This window comes from Apostichopus japonicus, chromosome 17 (genome assembly GCF_037975245.1).
Source record: "Apostichopus japonicus isolate 1M-3 chromosome 17, ASM3797524v1, whole genome shotgun sequence".
Taxonomy (NCBI): Eukaryota; Metazoa; Echinodermata; class Holothuroidea; order Aspidochirotida; family Stichopodidae; genus Apostichopus; species Apostichopus japonicus.
Genome location: NC_092577.1, coordinates 13,181,109 through 13,203,060, shown reverse-complemented (window position 1 = coordinate 13,203,060; position 21,952 = coordinate 13,181,109). Strand labels below are relative to the sequence as shown.

The window sequence follows — 21,952 nt, the reverse complement described above, 5'->3', positions numbered from 1 at the left end:
TGATGAACATGTTACGACTTGTTTTACGCATAACTTAAATAAACGATGACAACATCGATGACGATCTCGGAAAACGAAGGCTCCTGAAACGGCTCCCGAGAAACGGGAGACGGCCCCCTAAAAACGGGTGCCTGCGGCTCCCTGGGGGGGGGGGAGTGAAGTAGCACGATATATACTACTCACAGGTTATGTTTATAATCTCTTTCAACACATACTAACAATTTCCGGTTTACTGAGTACCATTATATATTATTCATAGCTACAGTTGCAGTTGCACCAAACAGTCTCCTCCTGGTTGTCTGTCTTACAGTCATTCTGGTCTTACTGTTGAGTCTGATACTCTTTTTTCTCGTTAAAAGAAGGAGACTTTACCAGACTGTTCGTATCCAGTTGGGTATGCTCTTTTCACTTCTGTCTTTTTCATTCTTAGTCATTATTAAGTTGCAAAATTCTTCATATATAGGTGGACAGATAAAATGTTCTTCCGTAATCATGAAGTCAAATTTGGTTCATTTTGCTCCGTGCCTTTTAAAAGACTTATTCCCGTGCCACTCGTGTTCTGTGTTCTTGCAGAAGACACATTTCCGTGCCCTTGTAGAAGAATTCGTTCTATGACCGGTAAAACAAAAACATATATTTGTAAATCCGTGGAAGCCATTTTCCATCTATTAGTTAATTTTGCGTGCCCGTCAAAAAAAAATTGTTGCTGCATCCATTTTGAAAGGCATCCGTGAATGACTATGGATAAGAAGGTAGAGCCGCTTGAACAGTCACTCCTTTTTCAACAATATGCCATGTGTATCGTTTGTTCCGTAACAATTATGTTAGGAAGACTATGATATTTACAGGGATGTGGAACCTCTACTAAAATCCAAGGAGATAAACCTCTGTCAAGTCACCCTAAAAGAAGAACTCGGAAAAGGTGAATTCGGTGTTGTGTATAAGGGCGTTATCACTGGACTCATTGGTTATCCTGACAATATGGCTGTCGCTGTAAAAACCACAAAAGGTATTTTGCATTTCTCGTATAACGTATATTTAGTAGTTCTGAAACAGAGATAGATTAGAACAGAGATTTCCAGCAGCTTGTTATGTTCTTTCATATTGATATGTTATGTTAGTGTCACATATTATTACACAGCTACAGAGGCTTCATAATCATTCAGTCATTTGATCTTCCGCCCAAGAAAAGGATGTCTTAACAGACGTAAGCAAATAAATAGTTAGCATTTTCAAAGAAAAGAAATAAATACTTGCGGACTTGTGTGGATTCGGTCTCCAGTGCGAGACATATCAAAGACAAGAGTTCGAGTCCTCGTGTTCGATGCCGTACTACAGCTCTTATGTGAGTTTTGAGGTAGCCAAGAAATCAGTGGCCACGGCGTCACCAATTCGGGGGGAGGGGGGGGGGGGTGCACGGTGACAATGACTGAAAAAGTAACCACCCATCTCGCTGGAGACGCCCGTTGGGACCCTGTGTTGTCTGTAGGGCCTGAGAGTGCATGTCATATTCAGGAGTATAGAAGTACCTGGTATTCGTAATCTCTCACTTAAAGCCCAAACCATGGCTGGGATCGTGTGAATGTTGAATCTCCTTGAGGACGAATTTCTATAACTGCTATAATTGCCCTGTTGTTTCCTGCTAGGCCACTGTCAGATCGTGCTGTTCGTCTCAAACATTCTCTGCTCTGACAAATGTGTTGATAATTTGACCAAATTAGTTTTCTATTTATGAATTAACATTACATTATTTCTCGGAGGAAATTATTCTCCAATTGATATCCTGGAAATTCACAGGCTTTATTCATATGGGATTGCTGATCATATAAATAGCTCTTTACTTTGCTTCCGTCACAATGTATCCCTTTGGGATACAATTCGATTTAGAACCATGTCGAACTATGTTTGAAAGAATGGAAAGAATATTCCCTGTATTTTGCATTTCATGTCCAAAGATGTTGTAATTGCATTCGTTTATAGTACGTTTTTATTTTACACTTCTTCACAGTCGGCGCTTTCGCCGAGGCTAATGAAGACCTCTTAGATGAAATGAAGTTACTCTCCTCACTTGGAGAACACAGAAATATCATGTCCCTTGTTGCCTGCTGTTCAAGGAGAGAACCTTTTTACCTGATCACTGAATATATGCAATTTGGAGATTTACTCAACTTCTTGAGGAAGTGCCGAGAGGTAAAGACTATATATGCCACTTGTTACTCTTCCTACCACACAAAAGCAACGTTTTATGGGAATGCAATGATATGGCAGTAATGAATTACGCATCTAGAGCTGTAAGCTGTATGCGATAATATGGAACTACTCTGTAACGTATATGTATGCGATTTTATCTGATAATTTATAGAACCAATCTTAATTGGCTAAAAGTAAACCATTGATTACGTGAAAGATATATTTGAGTTTATTTAATTTATACTTTGTGTACCGTTGACGGTATATATTCCCTTTTTAAATGTTGCGGTTACCATGTGCGGAGGTTTACCAAACCCAACCGTTCCAACCCCCCCCCCCCCCGTTCGACCCAAACATAATATTAAAGGTAGTTATAAGCACAATCGTGCGTGTCGATCTAATTAAAGATTTAATTTAGCCTTAAAGGAATCCTTCACGCTCGTGGGTCACGTGGGAATCGGCATCAACGACCACACGGCCACACACCCTCTTTTTTTAAATCCTGGATCCGTCCCCTGAATACAAGCTTCAGATATGCATTGCTAGAAATACGCTGTGTTTATAAAGGTACGAATGTTACGTTGTTTGATCAATAAACATATTGGACTTCATCTCACTACTATCTTCACCTCACCTTATTCTTTCACCAGGAAGGCAGTTCAGCCATCGATCCGATATACTCTTTAGGGGAAGAAAAACAGATCAGTGTGGCTCGCGATATCACAAATGGAATGGTGAGCTTTCAAACACCCTTGATGTTATAGTAGGCCTAACCATATAACATTGAATGTTAGGATGCGATGTCTGCATCACAATCAGCATTGGTTATTATATAAATTGGTGATTCTCGCCACAGCTAGAAATGAGCCTGTGAGTTCGTAAGTGTATAAATGGTCCAATATAATCATTTCAAGGGTTAAAGTTAATATATTCAGCCCCAGCCAGATACACACTTCGGTCTTTTAATCCCGTTGACTACATATGTCGTCTACAAATTGGTTAAACTTCAAAAGTCTTCAACTTTGCAAATATTTACTTTATCAGTGGCGTAGCTATTGTTTCAGTGTCCCTGTTCGAGAGAGTGCCGAGATCTGAAACCGTGAACGTTCCAAGAACTGTATAGGCTGACTTTGTAAGATCCATAAATCAAACACAACATATATATTAAAAAATACTTTATTTTTTATCGAAAGGCCTACATGGAAAATGCAAAACGTTATCATGGAGACCTTGCAGCTCGAAATGTGCTAGTCGGTGATGGTTTAAAAGTTAAAATATCTGACTTTGGCATGTCCGATGACATCTACACGAGAGGATATAGGAGGCAGGAAACTGCAGACAAGAAAATACCTGTTAAATGGTGTAGCCTAGAAACTATTTTCAGTGGGATATGTTCTTCGAAAAGCGATGTGTAAGTATCGCAATGTATACCTTTCGCTTGATTACTTCACAGTTTAGTTTATTGCTCCGGTCTAAGAAATTGTTTGGGTAGTATATACGTATATTGGTGGTTTATATATTAAAGATCCAGGAAAATTTACAATAAATCGTGACGCAAAATTAATTTCAGACAGCAATTTCTTTGCCGCTAGTGTACACGATAATCTGAACATTTGGTATTTTGGTAAAATTAATAAAAGACACAAACACAACAACCGTCATTGTTTTGCTTATGTGAGAGAGATCTTTGTGAAAAACATCTTTCCCCAAACAGCTGACAGAAATCTTGTTTCGTTAGGGAGATATCACAGAGGAGTTGTAATTTGGTAAACTTGAGATGACGTCATAGTACCACTAGAAACTAAAACCTTTTTCTTTCTCTATATGTTTCTTTTCATGTTTTTTTTTTCAAGCTAAATCTGAACAGAATTGACACTTAAACCCCTGCCATCATCTGTTAATCTGATCTTTCTTGTTTAATGGGTTGGTCGATCATCTCTATATCTATCTCCTCTTATTTCTCTTTCCCATTTCTCTCCCACCCTTTAGTTTATTTCTCCCCTATATCTTTCTCGTCTATAATCTATCAATACCTTTGTTGAATTGAAGTTTTTTATGGACACTAACCAGTTGGCAATACTTCTGTTTTAAGTGAACGTCATATTATGCTATTTCATACTGTACTGTGTGTTATTTTTTCTTCTGTACAATAATATGAGAAATTGATTTGAAATTAATTTTCTTTACTCTTTGAATTGTATATGTATTTTACAGTAATCATGTCATTCAATATGTCGATTTGAATGGCAGCTTTAATCTTTACAACATGTATTGCTTGAGTTATTTTCTACGTCTTTTCTGTAAATTTCGATCAAGGGAAAATATTGGGTCTTGTGCTTAACATACAACACAGGGAGTGACATTATTATTTTCGATAAAAAATGTACCATAGGGTGCAAAAATATAGATATTCTTGAATAAAAAGAAATTTTTGGGAAAATTTGCGTATAGATGTGGTCAATAAGGTACTGTTTCATAAAGGTAACTTGACGTTCAATCTGGCGAAAGAAATATAAGAACGACGTGCTAGTATTCTGTCTCATTTTACTTCTTAGGTGGTCATTCGGCGTTGTATTACATGAAATATTTACATTGGGTGGATCGCCATATCCTGGCATGGCACTGCGATTTCTGGTGAATAAGTTACGAGAAGGCTATCGTATGGAGAAAGCGGAGCATTGTCCAGATGACATGTGAGTATAGTTCTGTGTGATCTGAAGAAGTTTTCAATCAACACAAGTGCAGACATTCAAAACTTCCAAACAGTAGTTTCCTTCAATGTTCAGAGTCATTGTCAGTCTGCAAAGGTATATATATATATATATATATATATATATATATATATTTATGTGTGTATATGTGTGTGTACTTGTATTATTATTTACTAATTTTATTAATTACTTGTACTTGTATTATGAAAAGAAACTACTTAATACAAAATTTACAATAAACAACATATTTGGTGGGTGATATCGACCTGTTTGTTGATTTTCTTACTGTTTTTAGCTATCAGTTGATGCTCAAATGTTGGCAAGAGGACCCAGCGGACAGACCAAAATTCGTCGACCTTTCTGAAGAACTTGGGGAATTGTTGGCCAAAAGATGTGATTACATTCAGTTTTCAGTGGATGACGAGATGGCTGTAAGTTTTCTTAAGTCTTGTTGCAACATTTGTGCATCACTATAGTTTCACGAAAGGGGACATTCCTTGATTCTTTTTAATTGATTGATTTATTTGTTACAAAATTGTATGCTTTTCCGGAATCTCACTGAGACTTTACTGAACTTACCATCCCTTGTCAAGTCTCCATTGGATACTATACTATTACAATGTACGTTTAATAATTTTGTTGCAAAGGAACCTGATGGAGAAAACTTACAAGGACGGATGTTAACTTCCTCCGGAAGTACCAATCCTCAGCTAAGACAGCCTCGGGAGCTACATCCCATCAATGAGGATGGAGGAGAGGTGGATGTAACTGAACTGCTGGCTGTTCTTCAAGAAGACGAAGAGGGACGTTATCTTCAATCCAGAGAAGACAAAACAGATGAGAGTATGGGACAGATTTGAACATGTTTAAGTTTTTAAATACTTTTCCGACCTTCAGAAGCAGGTGATGGTAATTATACACATTTTTAAGAGTATAGAAGGTGTTATGAATTTATGTATGTAGATGTGTGTGTGTATGTATGTATGTTATATATACATATATATATATATATATATATATATATATATATATACGTGTATCCTGTAAAATATCCTGTACATTATTAATAAAATTAATAAATAGGAGGGAGTATGGTCGTGAGGTTGTTGAAGGCAACATCCAAGAAGGGGATCGAGACTGCCTCCCACCAAGATGCAGCTGACAAACGCAACTGGTGGTCTTCTGTGTGACGTAAGAACCTTTAGTTGATGAGCACATTTTTCAAGGGTCATCTCTCAAATTTTGATACAAAGTACTTTCATCATTTTATGTAAATAAATTATTATTTAAGTTCTTTGCTGATGGCAATTCATCTGTGTAACTTAATTCTCTTGTTAATGTCATATTCCGACTGGAACTGGTTAAAGTATCTGTTTGGTTTCGGGCTAATAAATTATCTTTAAACATTGATAAAACAAACTTTATGATTTTTCGTCCTTACCAATAAGCGGTCTGTGATATAAATATAAAGATTGATAATCAGCTGATTTGTAATGTTAGCACTACTAAATTCCTTGGTGTGTTAATTGATAATCATATGAATTGGAAGCCACATATTCATAAAGTACAAACTTATGTTGCTAGAATTGTAGGTGTCATGTATAAAATTAAATCATTTATTCCAAATAATATTCTACTCTCTATTTATAAAATTTAATAATTCCTCATCTTCATTATTGTGCTATATCCTGGGCAAACTCTTCTCCCAATAAAGTAAACTCCCTCTTTCTCCTACAAAAAGGAGCTGTAAGAATAGTCTGTAATGCATCTTATCGTGATCATACCTCCCATTTATTTAGTGAGCTTAAGTTACTGACAAATTTTGACATTTATCATTATCAGTTGGGTATTTTTATGTTCAAGTGGTGGGAATGCTTGCTTCCAACAAAGTTTTCATCTTTTTACACTCCTACTAATACAATTCATGACCATACTACCAGACAACAGTCAAATTTATTTCGTGAACCTACCTTTTCTGCAACTTCAAAACTAACTGTTAGATATACTGGTCCTAGGTTTTAAAACACCCTAGATACCCAGGTCAATAGTTCAAAATCACTTTTACATTTTAAAAAACAACTAAAAACGGTCTTTATTAAATAAGCACGTGTAAAGTTTCTAGTTTCTTTTCCTATGTTTAGGTGCATTTTGGTGGAGAGGTGTTTTTTTTTTTGGTGGCCTGGCCTTTATAAGCTCTGCTTCTGCCAGGTCTCCCCCACTTCACATCATTTGTATATATCAATTGTTTAATTCCTATGGAATGTATTTGTATTGTATATTCAAATGTTATATGTTCACTTTGTGTATGTTATGTTGAAGTGGAAATAAATATTTTTCAATATTAAAATCAATTTCAATTTAAAACAAAAGGGCCATAATATGATAAAGATATAGATTTATACGTCATAACACTCAGTGCAATTCCTTCTCAATGTTTATCTCATTTGTGACGAAAAGAAAGTTCTTCTTTCTTTTCTGCCCGATGTGCTAAATGAATTACCTTTAAAGTAAAGCATTTGTTCCGAGCCCATTTATCTCCTCTTTTGCGAAATTTCTTTCATTGGAAAAGGAGATGTTCTTGTCTATTGTTACAATCAACTTTCACCTTTGTCTCCTAAAGCGAGTGATAAACCAGATATTACCAAAATGCATTTCGCTTAGTCTGTAACATTTATAGTGAGTCCATACTCGTACCCCGTAAACTTCCAACGTTGCAATGTAATCGTATCAGACATCATGATGGATTCATAGTCGTATTCGAGTACAATATTTGGTACTCGTATTTACCATCGTAGTGTAATTACTGTGTAATCGTACTCAACGCACTTCATCTCGATGTTTATCAAATGAAGGACTTACCATCTTTTATTTTGCAGAAGTTTCCATGATATAGTCGGTAATTGCCAGTGTAGAGATCTATACCTCTCTTGTATTGCCTTATAGCTTGCTTTCTTGCTTTCACCACTAACCAAACCGCCTTCCATCTTGGGTTCCTGACGATAGTGGAAAGCCATTAGATGTATAACCGCATAATGACGAATTTAGATTTCGAGCAATTTATCACAGAAAAATTGTTACACCTGTTCAAGATCAGGAGAAACGGCGGTATCGGATTGGCCTAAAGTGTTTCTTCAACGTGTTTCCTGTTATCAATAAATAAATCTCGTTGGTACCTCAACAATTAACGGGACACAATGAAATTGCAACGCAAATTGGGACCCATAAATATAATTAGGAAAAACGTGGGTGACAGCCTTCCTGCCCCCTTCCCCCATCCCTGATGGATCTGCCTATGAACACAATCTCAACCTCACTGTTTAATCAGAATAGGTTATCCAGATCACCGTGACTCAAATAGCAGGAAAACATGAGCATAATTCGACTTCTTCTTTTTAAGACCTCTGTTGATATGACACGACATTCGACCTCTGTTGCCCTGGCATGACCTTGGACCTTAACAATGTGGATCTTGTACTAACCATGGTGAACACGCACGTACCAAGTATGAGCTCAATGGAAGTTTCCCTTATCAAGCTATTGAAATGACGAAGTTTTCATAGTTTGATCTCTCTCCGCCCCAGATGACCTTGAAGTGAGCATATCGATTAACTATTGTGAACACACACTGCAAACACACACCAAGTACTAGCTCAATTGAAGTTTGCCTTACCAATGTATAGTGTTTCAATTTTGACCTCTGTTGACCTAAGATTAACTTTGACCTCAACCGTAAACAATAGGGATAATGTACTTACTATGGGTTATTTACCTACCACGTGATGTTTCTTTATCAAGTTTCGTTTTTACAAGCGGAGTCACATACACCCGTTCACACACACACACACACGTAATCAAACATGTGAAATGGGAGAGTGGTGGAAGATAATAGGTTACCCGAAAAGCTTATCAACCCACGGTTTGTGACAAAAGTGGGCGAAAATTGGACAAAAATGGTAACCAATTGTGTTATTGTCCGCGACTCAGTTTCTACCCGACGATGGCTGCAATGTCCCACATCCACTGGTGTTGGTCTTAGTCGCACTAAATGCCAAGGTTATTTGGCTAGATTGGAAAAAGTCGAAAGATAAATGGTAATGATAAACTTAGCCTCACACAAGTCCATTGATAAAATGACTTAGGTTTGATAATGAAAAAGCTGATTTATTACTTGGCAATACTTAGACACTAATATACAGCACTTTATACTGACATATTCCACTAAGCAAAATGGGCTAATTAAGAAGAGGTCAGAGGTGACAGACATAAACATACCTAGCTTGGAAGGGTGTTTAGTGTAATTCAAATACAATTTTTTTTTCTCGAAAACTACATGGCGATGCCACAATAGCTGTAAAACAGTGAACATCTATGTTGATGCTGGGTATTTCCATTCACCTAGATAATTTTTTAATTTCTTTTCTTTTAGCTGGGACACTAGAACTGACAATACCATTAAGCCAAGCCATTCTGTTGATGCTCACACGGCTGAGGTAAGCAGTGGACGCCGGAGAGAGGGGAATATTCTTACGGGGGGGGGGGGTGAAAATGTCATCTCCGCAATAGGGAGTTATAGCATGTTTGCACTAGAAAATACTGCGTTAAGTCATCCCGTGATATCTTACTTAGCAATTAAACTTTGGAGTAGATTTCGAAACCGCAATATCTTCAACATCAGGCTACGTTGGATACCAGCATAAATGTGTTATGTATCTCCAATTGCAGAAGTCTTAGGATAAATGATACTCTCATAAATTTCATTGCTGAAGCCTGATGATAATGTCTTGGAAAGTTGGAAGGGAGATGTTAAAGGTATTGCCTGCAATGAATCCTTCACAAAACTAAGCGGTACTAAAATCTACCGTTAACTAACAGAAGATACCATCTGGAAAATACATGTAGTTATGGACAGTCCACCGAAATCACATCACAGAAAGAGATAATTAGGTTGTATTTGCAAATAAAAAATGAAATATATAAAAATATATATATGTTACATTAAAATGTAGGGCGACACAAAATCTTTTGTTCTGAACTCAACTGTTGATAACTCTCTTGGAAGCCCAAATCGCTGGACTGATGATAACCAATTACGTTTTATGTTATACATGCTTTGGACATATTGTAGCAACACGTAGCTTTAACGTGTAACGGATTCCATTTAGATTTAAAATGCGGGTATCATTAATGAACGTCAAAAGGAATTTCCATATAGAATAATATATTTAAAACTTTCTACTCCATCCTGAAATTATAATTTTTTTGTTCAATGACCTCTTGCGATGTTGAAATGGTGACTTCCTTATTAAGTGCATTTCACTTTGTGGTTCAATAATGGTAAGTTACACTACACAAATTAAAAAGGAGCAAACCCATTTGCCATTATTATGATATATGTTAAGCTTGTGTTTAATGAAAAATCCCAAACAGTTGAGAAAAATCTCATTCTATATGAAAGTTGTACTACAAAAATGTATTAAAATGATGGGAATGATAACACTATTTTGCATTTAACCCTCCATGCAGAAACAACAATTTCTCTGAGGGAAAATAACGGGTACGTAAGTCCCCCACACCTTCCCCACTGGTATAGACAGAATATTACAATAGCTACAAAAAGTAAAGTAGGACTACATTGACCTATAAAAGGTAAAAGCGGTACAACATCTACAACTGTTTTAAATTCTTCAACTTTAATTTGTTCCATTTTGCATCCTCCATTTTCACATATTTTGCTTTTTGTCACATCACCATGTACAAATACAACACACAATAATTATTATCAAACTGGGTGGACACATCTGTACCTGATGCCATGTCCCATCATTATCCCCAGCCCCCCCCCCCCCCCTCCGCCCACTCTTTCAACCGCTCTCTACTCAGACAATAAGCTCCACGAAGGTGATTATGATGAATAATACATCATTGCTATGCATTCATTCTGAAGTTAGTGAACAAAATACTTAACTTGTGGTTGACCTGTGTAAACTTCCTTGTTCTGGTTTTAACAGTAATTGGAGAGACAAATAAAGCCTGTAATCAAATGTGGTTAAGTTTTTTTCTTTGTACGGATGCCAAGAATTTACACAATTAGATAATTCGAAAGAAGATGTGGTTATGGCTTATCAACTGAACGTCAGTAACAAATATTATACATGCTCTATGCTGGCCATTAAACTATTAGTTGTATGACTGGTATTACGTCGAAATTTGAACTCCAAGCCCCACGGGTTATCATAGCACAACACACTGGGTAAATTATTTCCGATTAGACCCATTTAACTTTAAACATTTACATCGGACATTGGATGCTAAATGAAATTATAAAAAGCAAAAAAAAAAACATTCAATACAATTCATACAGAGGAAGATGGCAGAAGTATGCGATGCTTTATTCAAGTAAAATCAGCTTTTGAGTTTGATCGTCAAATCTGCCAAAGCATAGCTAGTATTACTCAATCATAAGTTTTAAAAAGAGTGAAATAGTTCCGGTAGTTCTCGATTGTAGACTTTGAAAGAAATTGTGAGCGGAGAAGGAGGCCCGTTGAAGCTCCCATATACTTTGTTCAAATAGGTAGAGCAGAGATCTCGTTTATAGTCGTTCCCAGTATGCACATTTCTCTCCGTGTAAAATAGCTGAAGAAGTACCGATATAAGGAAATATGGAGGGAAGAAAGAGATGTCTTAGTGCCTTATTTCTTGTTCTAAATTGTGCCGGCTTGTTAGCTGTTAGTGATGCTGAACCCTCGGATGGAATTGGATATGGGAGTAACACTTTCTCCGCCAGCTCAGGTAAAAGTTATATAGTATTTCACTGCTTCGTGTGTTTTACATAAAACGGGACGAATATACTATACTTAAAATACGAAAAAACGACACTCCATTAGCCTCAGTTTGTGTTCAACTTTGTACCTCAATTATGTTTATGTTTTTTATTTAAAATATGATTTATATGCGCTTTAGATTATATAGTATTCATGTGATAGCTTTTGATAAACGCCATTTGTCCCGATGGCACCACAGACCTCCTACTTTAATCCAACTTCATGCAGGGCGTAGTTGAATGTTTAGCCAATCGAAACAGGTCGCACTGAATCGACCATTCTTCGAGTTTGGGCAAGATATTGGGATGTGATTGTCAACTTTAGCAGTGTACGTGGAATATTTTGCTCTTCTATGTGAGTTTCACATTGTTTGTCATCAGAAAACTTCTTTTTAAAGCTTGTCGTGCTGTAGATTTACCTTTCAACAATAAGCTGCTATACTTTAGGGAAGTAAAGACCTATGTACTAACTACACAATTCACGCAGACGATCATCTATATAGTCAAATGAAAAGAGCTGGAACACAGTGAAGCATAAACGAAAACATTCAATTTCATTATACGTATGATATGAATCGTAGTTCACGCGGCCCGTTTTGTTTATACGTAGAGGTCAAAACATAACAAACGCAAACATATCAGGCCACGTGCTCTATTCTTCCCTAGCTACTGCAACTGGTGCTTGTTTCACGTCGACTATAGTATTTCACACGATACATATACCGAAGTTGGAAAGTAAGCGATAGTTTTGGTGCAGGGCGTTCCGTCTGGGCTTTCCTTTATTGCTAATATTCACGTAAGGTGCCGTTTCAAGTTTCCAAAAGGACACTCAAGGCTTTATCAAGGCATGTTGGAAACGTATGTTGATTCTTAGACTTTGGAAGTGTGTGCAGCCCTTCTTATGCCGTTTACTAAGTGCTATAGCGTATGCTGTCAATGTTGAGCCTAGCGTTAGGAATATTAACTACGGTATCGCAATTATAATAAATTCATACGGTGAAGCGATAATTAGAAACATGAACAATCATGTATCAGAATGGTCACAACATGATCTTTCAGGGTTCCAGTGTGACAAATACAACAAAACTACTGCAAAACTGTACGAGGTTTATATCGGCCTATTAGCTTACAGGTTAATTAATCGGGCAGAGAACAAACTATCACTCAGGAATTGTCAGACATGCATGTGGTAGGTCAATGCTCACAGATTCCCAAAAGAGGTCACAGACAGGTCAGCTGTTAGAAAATGGCGCGAAATGTTCTATCCATGTTAACCGTCTGTTCAGCTGGGGTAAAGGGACGGTTCACTTCATACGCTAAGTAATACCGGTCACGGATGACCCAATTACGGATGACCAGCTACGGATAACCAAAATATAGCCCTAAACATTGGATTAACAAAACCATATCTAAGATACCGTCCAAATGCATATACCAAATATGCCTAAAAATCATCATACCAAAACGTTTCGATATCCACGACAGTGCTCCTTTTAAGTCGATCTGTCTGACCATTTAATCAACCCCTGCATATCAATACTTTTCATGCTGATTTCGAATATTCAATGCGAAATAACTCGATTTCATTTCTTTACAGAACGGTAACTCTAAATAAATTCACTACAACTTATGTATAAACCACTGATCTTCAAAATCATTTGACTTAAACGATATAGTTGACTTCAATTTGCTCCTTTTTGGCAATTTATGCAAAATGTGCAGTTCGAATTATCGGCATTCACACAAGAACAACTTCATTTAACAATTTGACAATGTTTTCAACAATTACACGACTGTCTCGACATTATAAAATCGGGAATATTAACCATAATTATTCAATGGATATTAATATTTGAAATATCTTGACAGAATCGTTCTTAACTTACATATTAATTTTGCAAATACTTATTTGATCCCTGGTCTTACAAATATTACACATACATAATTATCCACGAATACTCACTGGTAAACAATATGAACGGCTTGTTCCAGGTAAATTTTCAAGAAATATATCTTCTTATATCACCTCTTGAAGAATGCACATATTTCACGGCTAAGACTGAGCTACGATTACAAAAGTTCTGTCCCTGGTCAAAAAGCAGTAGTTTTTGCGGCTAAAATCGGCGCCAAATCTTCCCAGCGTTCTGTGGGCTATAAAACTGTGGCCGGTATATGGAGCCAACCCCGTGAATCCCAAGGCAAATATTGACGGTGCCCATTTCGGTGGCTGAAATATGGAGCCAAATTCACTAACTCTCAGCGGCTAACATTCGGATTCCATTTTGACATCACAGAAACTTTCTGGGCAACTCCCTTAGCCCATTCAATAACGTTTCTTAACCAGAATTTACAAAGCACAGTAGTATGAGTGGAATGATTCCAGCAAGCCCCGAGTACTAGGAAAGAAGTAGTGATGCGGTGCACTACCATTCGAGGCTAAATTCAATACAAACTATTAAAGGTTGTCCTCATGTCAATTGCATGTAAATTAATACGCTGATTACTCAGCATTCATGCCTTCTCATTATCACATAGCAAATACTTTCATAACTGCCTACCTATTTGTGATAAGCAATGACTATTTATTAGTTATACATTAAGTAGCATACGAGTAGCTTATAACATGTGTTTAAAGTCAATGATAAATTTCCCTTCACTTGTTACATGGCTAATGACGAAGACCTTAATGAAGCAGATTGCCCTGCAATCTGTTGCCGTCCCTGAAAATTTATGGTGGCGATTTCTTCCCCTGCCTTTCCACATGCAGGCTCTCACACGAGAAATCACAGAGAAACCCCTGTAATATATTACTCTTCAACTTCATGAAATAATTGGTAATGTTGGTCAATCCATGTTTCTTACTTAAAAAGATCTGTGTATATCATCGAATATGTCTTCTTATATCTCTGGTTTCATATGATGGTGATGTTGTACAGGTAAGTAAAAGAGAGATAAGATTTTAGATAATGTCCTTTCCGCAAGAGAGCCAGTTGTCATATCAAACAGATTTAGATAAGGAGCGCAAGAAAAATGACAATAATAATAACAAATATGTGTCATTTTTTATGCTTACATCTTTTTCGTTTTGTCGTTTGTTTGTGATGTCATTTTTGTTTTTTCATTTGTTTGTGATGAATGCAGTTTGTTCAGATTATGAAATTCCATGAATTAAATCTCCTGTTTGTAGCAATTAAAGCATTGAGTTCATATCTAGGTGGAACAATTGGATGGAAACGTATCATTTATAATGAGAAGAGCAGCCTCGTGTTTCCTCCCACCCCTCACCCTCTTCCACTCACCGTTTGCAATCTCTTACAGTAGATAAACTCTTTTTATACTTAAAATCTTCCTAGTTTTATAATGCACATATTGAGCAGTTGTTTGGTAATACACATGCATCACTCTATACAAGCTGTGTACAAGCGATGGAGCTGGGGAGTGTCACTAGAAAGCAGTTTTAAACGTGTATCACATTAATAAGAGATATCACAAATTGTCTCCAAATGTAATAACGTGTATAAGTGTCCAAAATTTATATCTCAGTTGACATAACGGACCAAAATCCTTGCTCTTTCCGGGGACAGTTTCTTTTGCATAACGAAGGGGTGCGTCTAGATCCGTGCACGTACTGTAGATGTTTCAATGGAACAACAACATGTGAAATTGAAAGCTGTCCTTCTGATGCTGGGTGTGGATCAATTGATATCGTAGTCATCCGTGAAGAATGCTGTCCACAATGTCCATACAGTAAGTACATGTGTACAATATACATTGTATAACCCTCTGTGTAATATGTGGACGGGCAATTGGACAATTCACTAACATGTCAGAATCATGGGCCAAATATGGCTCCCGTCATGATTAACATGTTCGAGGGTGGTCTTCATGTTCACAACTTTTACGCAATGCGGCAAGCTTTTCCAATTTCCTCGTTAACCAACATACAGACAACTCAAGAATTAGAAGAGAGAAGGAAACGTTACCATGTTATGTAAAGTTAAGGTAAAGACATACATTTGCACCTGCAATTCATTTTGCGATCTCTGGACGTTGACCAAACCAAAGAAAAAACACTAGTGTCACACAAGTTGTCGGATAATCTTCAATTCAAAGTAATAGTAGGAAACGTGTGTCTGAAACTGTTAAAGATACGTAAATATTAATACGATTAACAATATCGTTTCTTAAAGAAAGATAGGTTTGGGAACTATGCCATAGCATATTGAATTCGTATTTTCATGTAACCGTACACATGAACTACTTGAACACACAGTTGCTTTGACATGGACAACAGCAATGAACTCATACCAAACTGCATGAATTCTCAATACGTTAATCCATTGTATTCCATTAAACTTAGGAGTCGTTTTGTCAATATCACTGTTGTTCGATCATTGGCACCGAGGGAAAAGAGAATTTGTACTTACAACACCGTATCTAACTACTATTTTGTTGCTGCATGTATAGTATACCTAACTTGGTATAATATATATATATATATATATATATATATATATATATATATATATATATATATATATATATATATATATATATATACATATGTTGGTATTCGAAATATGAATGCCTAACATAAAATAAAAGTGCATAAGCTCACCAGTGAAAATGAATAACTCCTGTTAGAAATGTGGCAATCCAAGAAAAATAAATCATCTGGGGCCCGGAGGCATGATGTCCATATAATTGTCCGAAGAAACGCGTCCAAACAAAAATACACTTTAAATTTACTCCTCCTTGGATAACACAAGCGATGAAAGTTTTTACAGGTGAGAAATAATATCCAAAATTAAATATGTGAGAAAACCTAATAGTAGTTGTTGTAGTTGATGTATAGTGTAGATGAGTAGTAGTATAGAGTAGTTCCTAGAGTCTTAGCAGAAGATACTTGTTCCTTGCTGGAAGCCTTCTACTAAGAACTGCACATGGTATAGATCTACCGGATTATGCAATGTGCTAGAATTTAGACTGTCTCTTGATTGGCCAGTTGTTGCCATGGTACAAAAACAACTACTGTACTAGGGTACAGTAGTTATGGTATTTCAACAAGAGTGAGCTTGGCTGGTCTAAATTCTATACAGTGACAATGTTGAAAAGGCTGACCAGTGGTGAACAAAAGAGATAGTTTCAAAAGGAATGCTGGTCTGTTGGTGTTGAAAGGCAACTGATGGTGATGTAATAAAATCAGCTGACAATTGTAAAAAAACTGTGGTGAAGTGCAAATGTTTCTAAAATTGATGATTAAATTTCGCTACACATATATATATATATATATTTCATGTTTCTTTAGGAATTATCGTATCTGAAGCAACTATTACTGGCTTCAACAACTTCTCATTCACGGTGGGTGACACGAAACATTTCCGGTTTGGCCTGGACATTAAAGTCAACAGAAAGCAAAGTTCAAGAGTTGTCAGGGGTCAGAAACTTTGGAAACTAAGCAGTTGGTTCAGTCGAAACGAAAATGGTTCAGGACCGACATTTGCGTTTCAAGACAACATCTTTAATGATAGGAATGCAGCAATGGAATACTATAAGCCAAACTATCCACCAATGTACTGGACCAAATTGGGGGGAACATTGCAATTTAAAAACGCCACGTGTGATGACTACAAATACTTTTGCGTTGAATTTGGACAACATTCCCAAACAATGCCGCTTTATAACCTTTCTTTCACCTTTCAATCGCAAAAAGAAAGACTGATTGATTGTGTACGTCTTGGAACGTGCAAAAGTGAGTATCCACATTTTAAATGTAACTGTGATGATTTTTTGTAACGAAAACCTAACAGGTCCACGTTCCTTGCTTGCGTACGATGCCAATAAGGGAGGGTAATCGTGTTCCTTTTTTGGTGTAATGCGTTCAAGACAAAATACAAAAAAAAGGTAAAAATGGAAGGAATGAAAAGGAGTATTAGTAACAAGATTATGCCGCATTCCGATTCTCTCTAGAAGTTGCGTTATTCATCAAATACTTTAGTGCAGCAACACGAAGCATATAGCACGATGGTAGCAAAATTCGTTTCAAGGATGGCAAGTCTCAATACCATTCGTTAAGGACCGTTTCATAACAAGCCAAGTAGTACTGACTCGTGTGCCAGGATTGTTCAAAACCGCTAATCAAGTGATGACAATGGGATTGTTGAGGTGGCATAAAAATGTTGAAATGTTCACACAACTAAATGATTACTTTTCTGCAAATTGTTGAATAACTCCCTAGTATTTCAACATAATGCGGAAAGTTGTCGAATTTACTACTTGTCAACATTAGACAATTTGACATTTTCTTTAAACAACTAAATACAGAATTACTTACTTCATGTCAATGGCTTCGCATCTCAACAATTTTCTGCGAAATGTACTGTTACTATAGGTAAATATAATTTTGCAATTCGACATTTTTTTTTATTTTAAATTGGTCAATGGATGAATTTTCATTGATCAATTAAAATATTTTTGCAATATTATGGATACGTTAAAGTGCCGCGAAATATTAGGATCTTTTTCTGCAATTTTGCTACAATACATCATTTTACTGCAAATTCTTGAATGGGTGATAATCCGATACGGGCGTAATTAATTATATTTTGGAAACGTTCAAATGCCGTCAAAATATTAAGATCTCTCTTTATGACTTTGCTGCAATTCATCATTTGCTGCAAAATGTTGAAATGATGACATTCCGAAGCAAGCAAAGTTAATTGGTTTGTTGCAAAATTTTATTTTCGACATTTATCAAATGATCATATTATTGTTTTGCTGCAATATGTTCTAACGATTATATCCCCGATGCGAGCGTAGTTAATCATTTGTTGCATATCGTTGAATTTACGAGATTTAAAGTAACCAATTATCATTTATCTACAGATTGTGAAATTTTAATTTAATTTGTGGCAAATTGTTAACATGTATGTGAACAATTAGTCAGTTTGGTGAAAAAATTGCTAAAGAATTTATCAAAATATTTGTAACATTTTTAACGACACCTTATTTTCTGTATTACTTTAACACTTAACTTGTTCAGATATTCGTTGACTTGTAAAAGATGTATCATTATTCCTTATGAAATCAAGATTACACTGAATGTAACTATCAGCAACATATTCTTCGGGACAACGAAAGATTGGAGCTTGATAAATGCACAACATGCACATGTCGCAATAAAATAGTGACATGCGAGATTGAAATATGCGGTGCCGAATGTGAAGAAAAAGAAATGGAAGGAAAAGACGTTACAGAGGAGTGTTGTCCTGTTTATCCTTATCGTGAGTAGAGCCTTGTCCATAAGAGCTTATTTTTTCGTAGCAGTAAAATTGTTTCGTTTCCGAATTAAGTAATGATACTGACCAATGTTACAAATCGTACTATACTAACATAGAACAACCCTGCAGTAAACACAACGAAACATTTAACAATAACAGATCAAGTTTCGAACAGTCTTAGGAGATGAGCAAAACAGTTCTGTAGTACAATAAACTTACTTTCATTTCATTTCATTTTGTAAAAAAAAACTCGTTACATTTTGGCATAATCTCATTCAACTTCGACACTTATATAAATGATATTTACAATGGAAAATGAACAGTTCATTTTGGGTGATCTAACATTAAATTGTAACCAACTAGTTGATCGGTATCTAATAGAAGACAGGAGGTTACATGGCCGTCTCAAAATAGGTGCTTTATGGTTTCTGTATCCATTTTACAGAAAGTGATGGCAGGGAAATTGTTTTTTTTTGTCATTATATATAGATTAAGCGTATTGATAGCAAGAAGACGTTGGAGAAAATACCTCCAATTGAAAATACTGAACGTTGGTCTCGTAGAGAGTACGGAAAAGGATTTTAAAAATGATTTACCAGTCATCACACGCACGTGGAGGAAGAGAAATAGGCCAGATTAAGAGACAGTAAACCGCTTTTGAAAGATTTGGAGTATTAGAAATAACATTTATGAGATGATCTTCTGGAGCGGTGGCTACCAAAGCCTGAAATGAACATTTCCAAGCAGGAGGAACTACAGAAAGAATACCGAAAAATGATGTCAAGGGGAGCCTTGTCAGATTAAATTTATCTCAATACTGAGTATAAGAAATTGGAGAAGCATCACTTCTGAAAAGCTCTTGATGTACATAATCCCGACTTGACGGATCTTATTAAAATTGATTGTTGAAATATTCATTCTTATGAAATGGTTATTACAGATAATCTGTCTCTCGAAATTTGGGATGGAGTAACACAAGTAGCCTTATAAACCATGCAATGCAGACCTGTCTAATGAAAATATTTCTTAATTTTAACAATATCGTTTACGTTAAAGTTACAATTAAACAAAAGTTCCTTCCCAAAATGGGAAAGAGAAGCATCGAAAAAGTATTCCAGTAACCCGTACCATACTTGTCAAGTAAGCGTTTAACCCAAGAAGCTTTTAAGGTATTGACAAAGCAATCCACACAGATACTTTTGAACCCATCTTGAACAATAGGGTTGATCAGAGTATCTCTACTGACCTTATCACGAGCATTATGCCAAATAAAGTCGAAAATAATACTATGAACCTTGTTAATACAATCCTTACGAGGGTTTGGAAGAACATGGAACAGATACACCAATTGGCTAATAGAAAAGACAATTATGTTTCGTCTCATAGGAGTCATATCTCTAATACTCCACAACAGAAGTTGATTTTTAAGTCTAGATTGTTTTTGCTGGTAGTTCAGCCGTCGTTGCCATTATGCGTGAAAATTATACCCAGAAACTTAATAGGGCCATAATTGAGAATCAGGTTCAAGGTCAGAGAGATAATCGGGTGGAGTAATAAAGGAACCTAGCGGAAAGACCTGAGTTTCTGGAAACTTCACCTTAAGTTCAGAGGACAGCTTGAAAATGTTTAGGGTGTTGAGCATTTCAAGAGTCGAGTCATTGCTACCATCACAGAGAATAACAGTATCGTCGGCATACTGTAGAACGTTCAATTCATGACCATAAATAATTAATACCAGTAATGTTATTGATAATAATATTACATTTAGAGAGAATATCAGCGCAGATTAAGAACAGAAACGAGCTCAGAGGGTAACCTTGCCTAACACTTCCTTTTATACAAAAGGTACCGGTAGAATTACCATTGTGACATACACAAGCAGTACTATTACTGTACAAGAGACTATGAGTCGTATTGTCATGTGTATGGTTTATAAGATAAAAAATATAAACCTAATATTCTCACCAATAACTTTAATCACCATAGACCCCGTTTGATTATCCCCGACACGATGCTTAATAATACCTTTTAATTTGCGAGCTAACACTTTTGCACCAATCTTAAAGTCGGTACTTAGTAAAAGAGATTGGTTTGTACTCAGTTAGAAACCAAGGGTCGTTGTCAGGCTTACAATGAGAGTGTTCACTCCCCTACTTTGCTCTTCAGACAAATAGTGATTATGATCAAAGTTAAAGTCTGCGCCCCATATAATAGCCTGACAATGAAAGCTGTGTAAACTGCGTGTAATACTAATGCAAAAACCAGGATCATCATTGTTTAGCCCGTACGTGCAGAGTAAAGTTAAAGTTGTAGCATCGATGGGAATGTCAGTGCTGATTCATCTACCATCTTGATCACAGCGAACCTTATATGTATAGTAAAGAGAAGTTTTATGTTAAAAAATTATAGCAACCCCTTTGCTAAGAGCCGTGCCATGAAAGAATCAAATTGGCCCACCCTATTCATTTCACCAGATTTGTTCAACATCTGGAGTATAATGCGTTTCTTGAACTAAGATTATATCAAAAGTATGGCGGTAAAAATGTTTAAATTGCTGCCTACGATTGACTGATGGTCTTATTCCTCTAACATTACTAAAACAGATTTTAAGGGTCGGCCATCGATACAGCAAAGAGTAAAGAGCAAAAAAAAATTTAAAAAAATAGATATCGACTATATAAACGTGGTACTGAGATATCATTAATACTAAAGAAGGGTTTTTTAACATCTTAACGTTAGCACCCAAAGCAATTGAGATGGGAAACAGGATGTTATCCAAACTTCTTCGGAAACCTTTTTTTGCAATTTTGATAGTCCTCCTTTTCTGTCAGTCGTCTTTCAATCCAACTATACGTAAGTTATTTTCTTATTGAGAACCGCTCTTATTTGTTTAGTAGACCGGCATGGTGATCTTTTTCACTCTTTTTCGTCGAGGGCTTTACAGCTCAGTA

The 21,952-nt window shown here is 36.3% G+C and overlaps 2 protein-coding genes and 1 long non-coding RNA gene across 3 annotated transcripts in view; 1 reads left to right on the top strand and 2 right to left on the bottom strand.

Annotated features, from left to right (window-relative positions):
• LOC139984949 (monocarboxylate transporter 12-like) overlaps positions 1 to 21,952 on the bottom strand; it is a 256,740-nt gene that overhangs the window by 171,553 nt on the left and 63,235 nt on the right. The window lies entirely within an intron of this gene.
• LOC139984953 (uncharacterized) overlaps positions 1 to 21,952 on the bottom strand; it is a 104,540-nt gene that overhangs the window by 67,217 nt on the left and 15,371 nt on the right. The gene's annotated exons all lie outside the window — the stretch shown is intronic.
• LOC139984454 (uncharacterized) overlaps positions 900 to 21,952 on the top strand; it is a 31,950-nt gene continuing 10,897 nt past the window's right edge. Inside the window, exons 1-8 of the mRNA XM_071998369.1 lie at positions 900 to 1,009; positions 2,009 to 2,190; positions 2,841 to 2,924; positions 3,384 to 3,601; positions 4,746 to 4,883; positions 5,197 to 5,332; positions 5,549 to 5,744; positions 18,813 to 19,004. Coding sequence (XP_071854470.1) covers positions 982 to 1,009; positions 2,009 to 2,190; positions 2,841 to 2,924; positions 3,384 to 3,601; positions 4,746 to 4,883; positions 5,197 to 5,332; positions 5,549 to 5,744; positions 18,813 to 19,004 — 1,174 coding nt within the window. The 5' untranslated portion in view covers positions 900 to 981. The remainder of the gene's footprint in view (positions 1,010 to 2,008; positions 2,191 to 2,840; positions 2,925 to 3,383; positions 3,602 to 4,745; positions 4,884 to 5,196; positions 5,333 to 5,548; positions 5,745 to 18,812; positions 19,005 to 21,952) is intronic.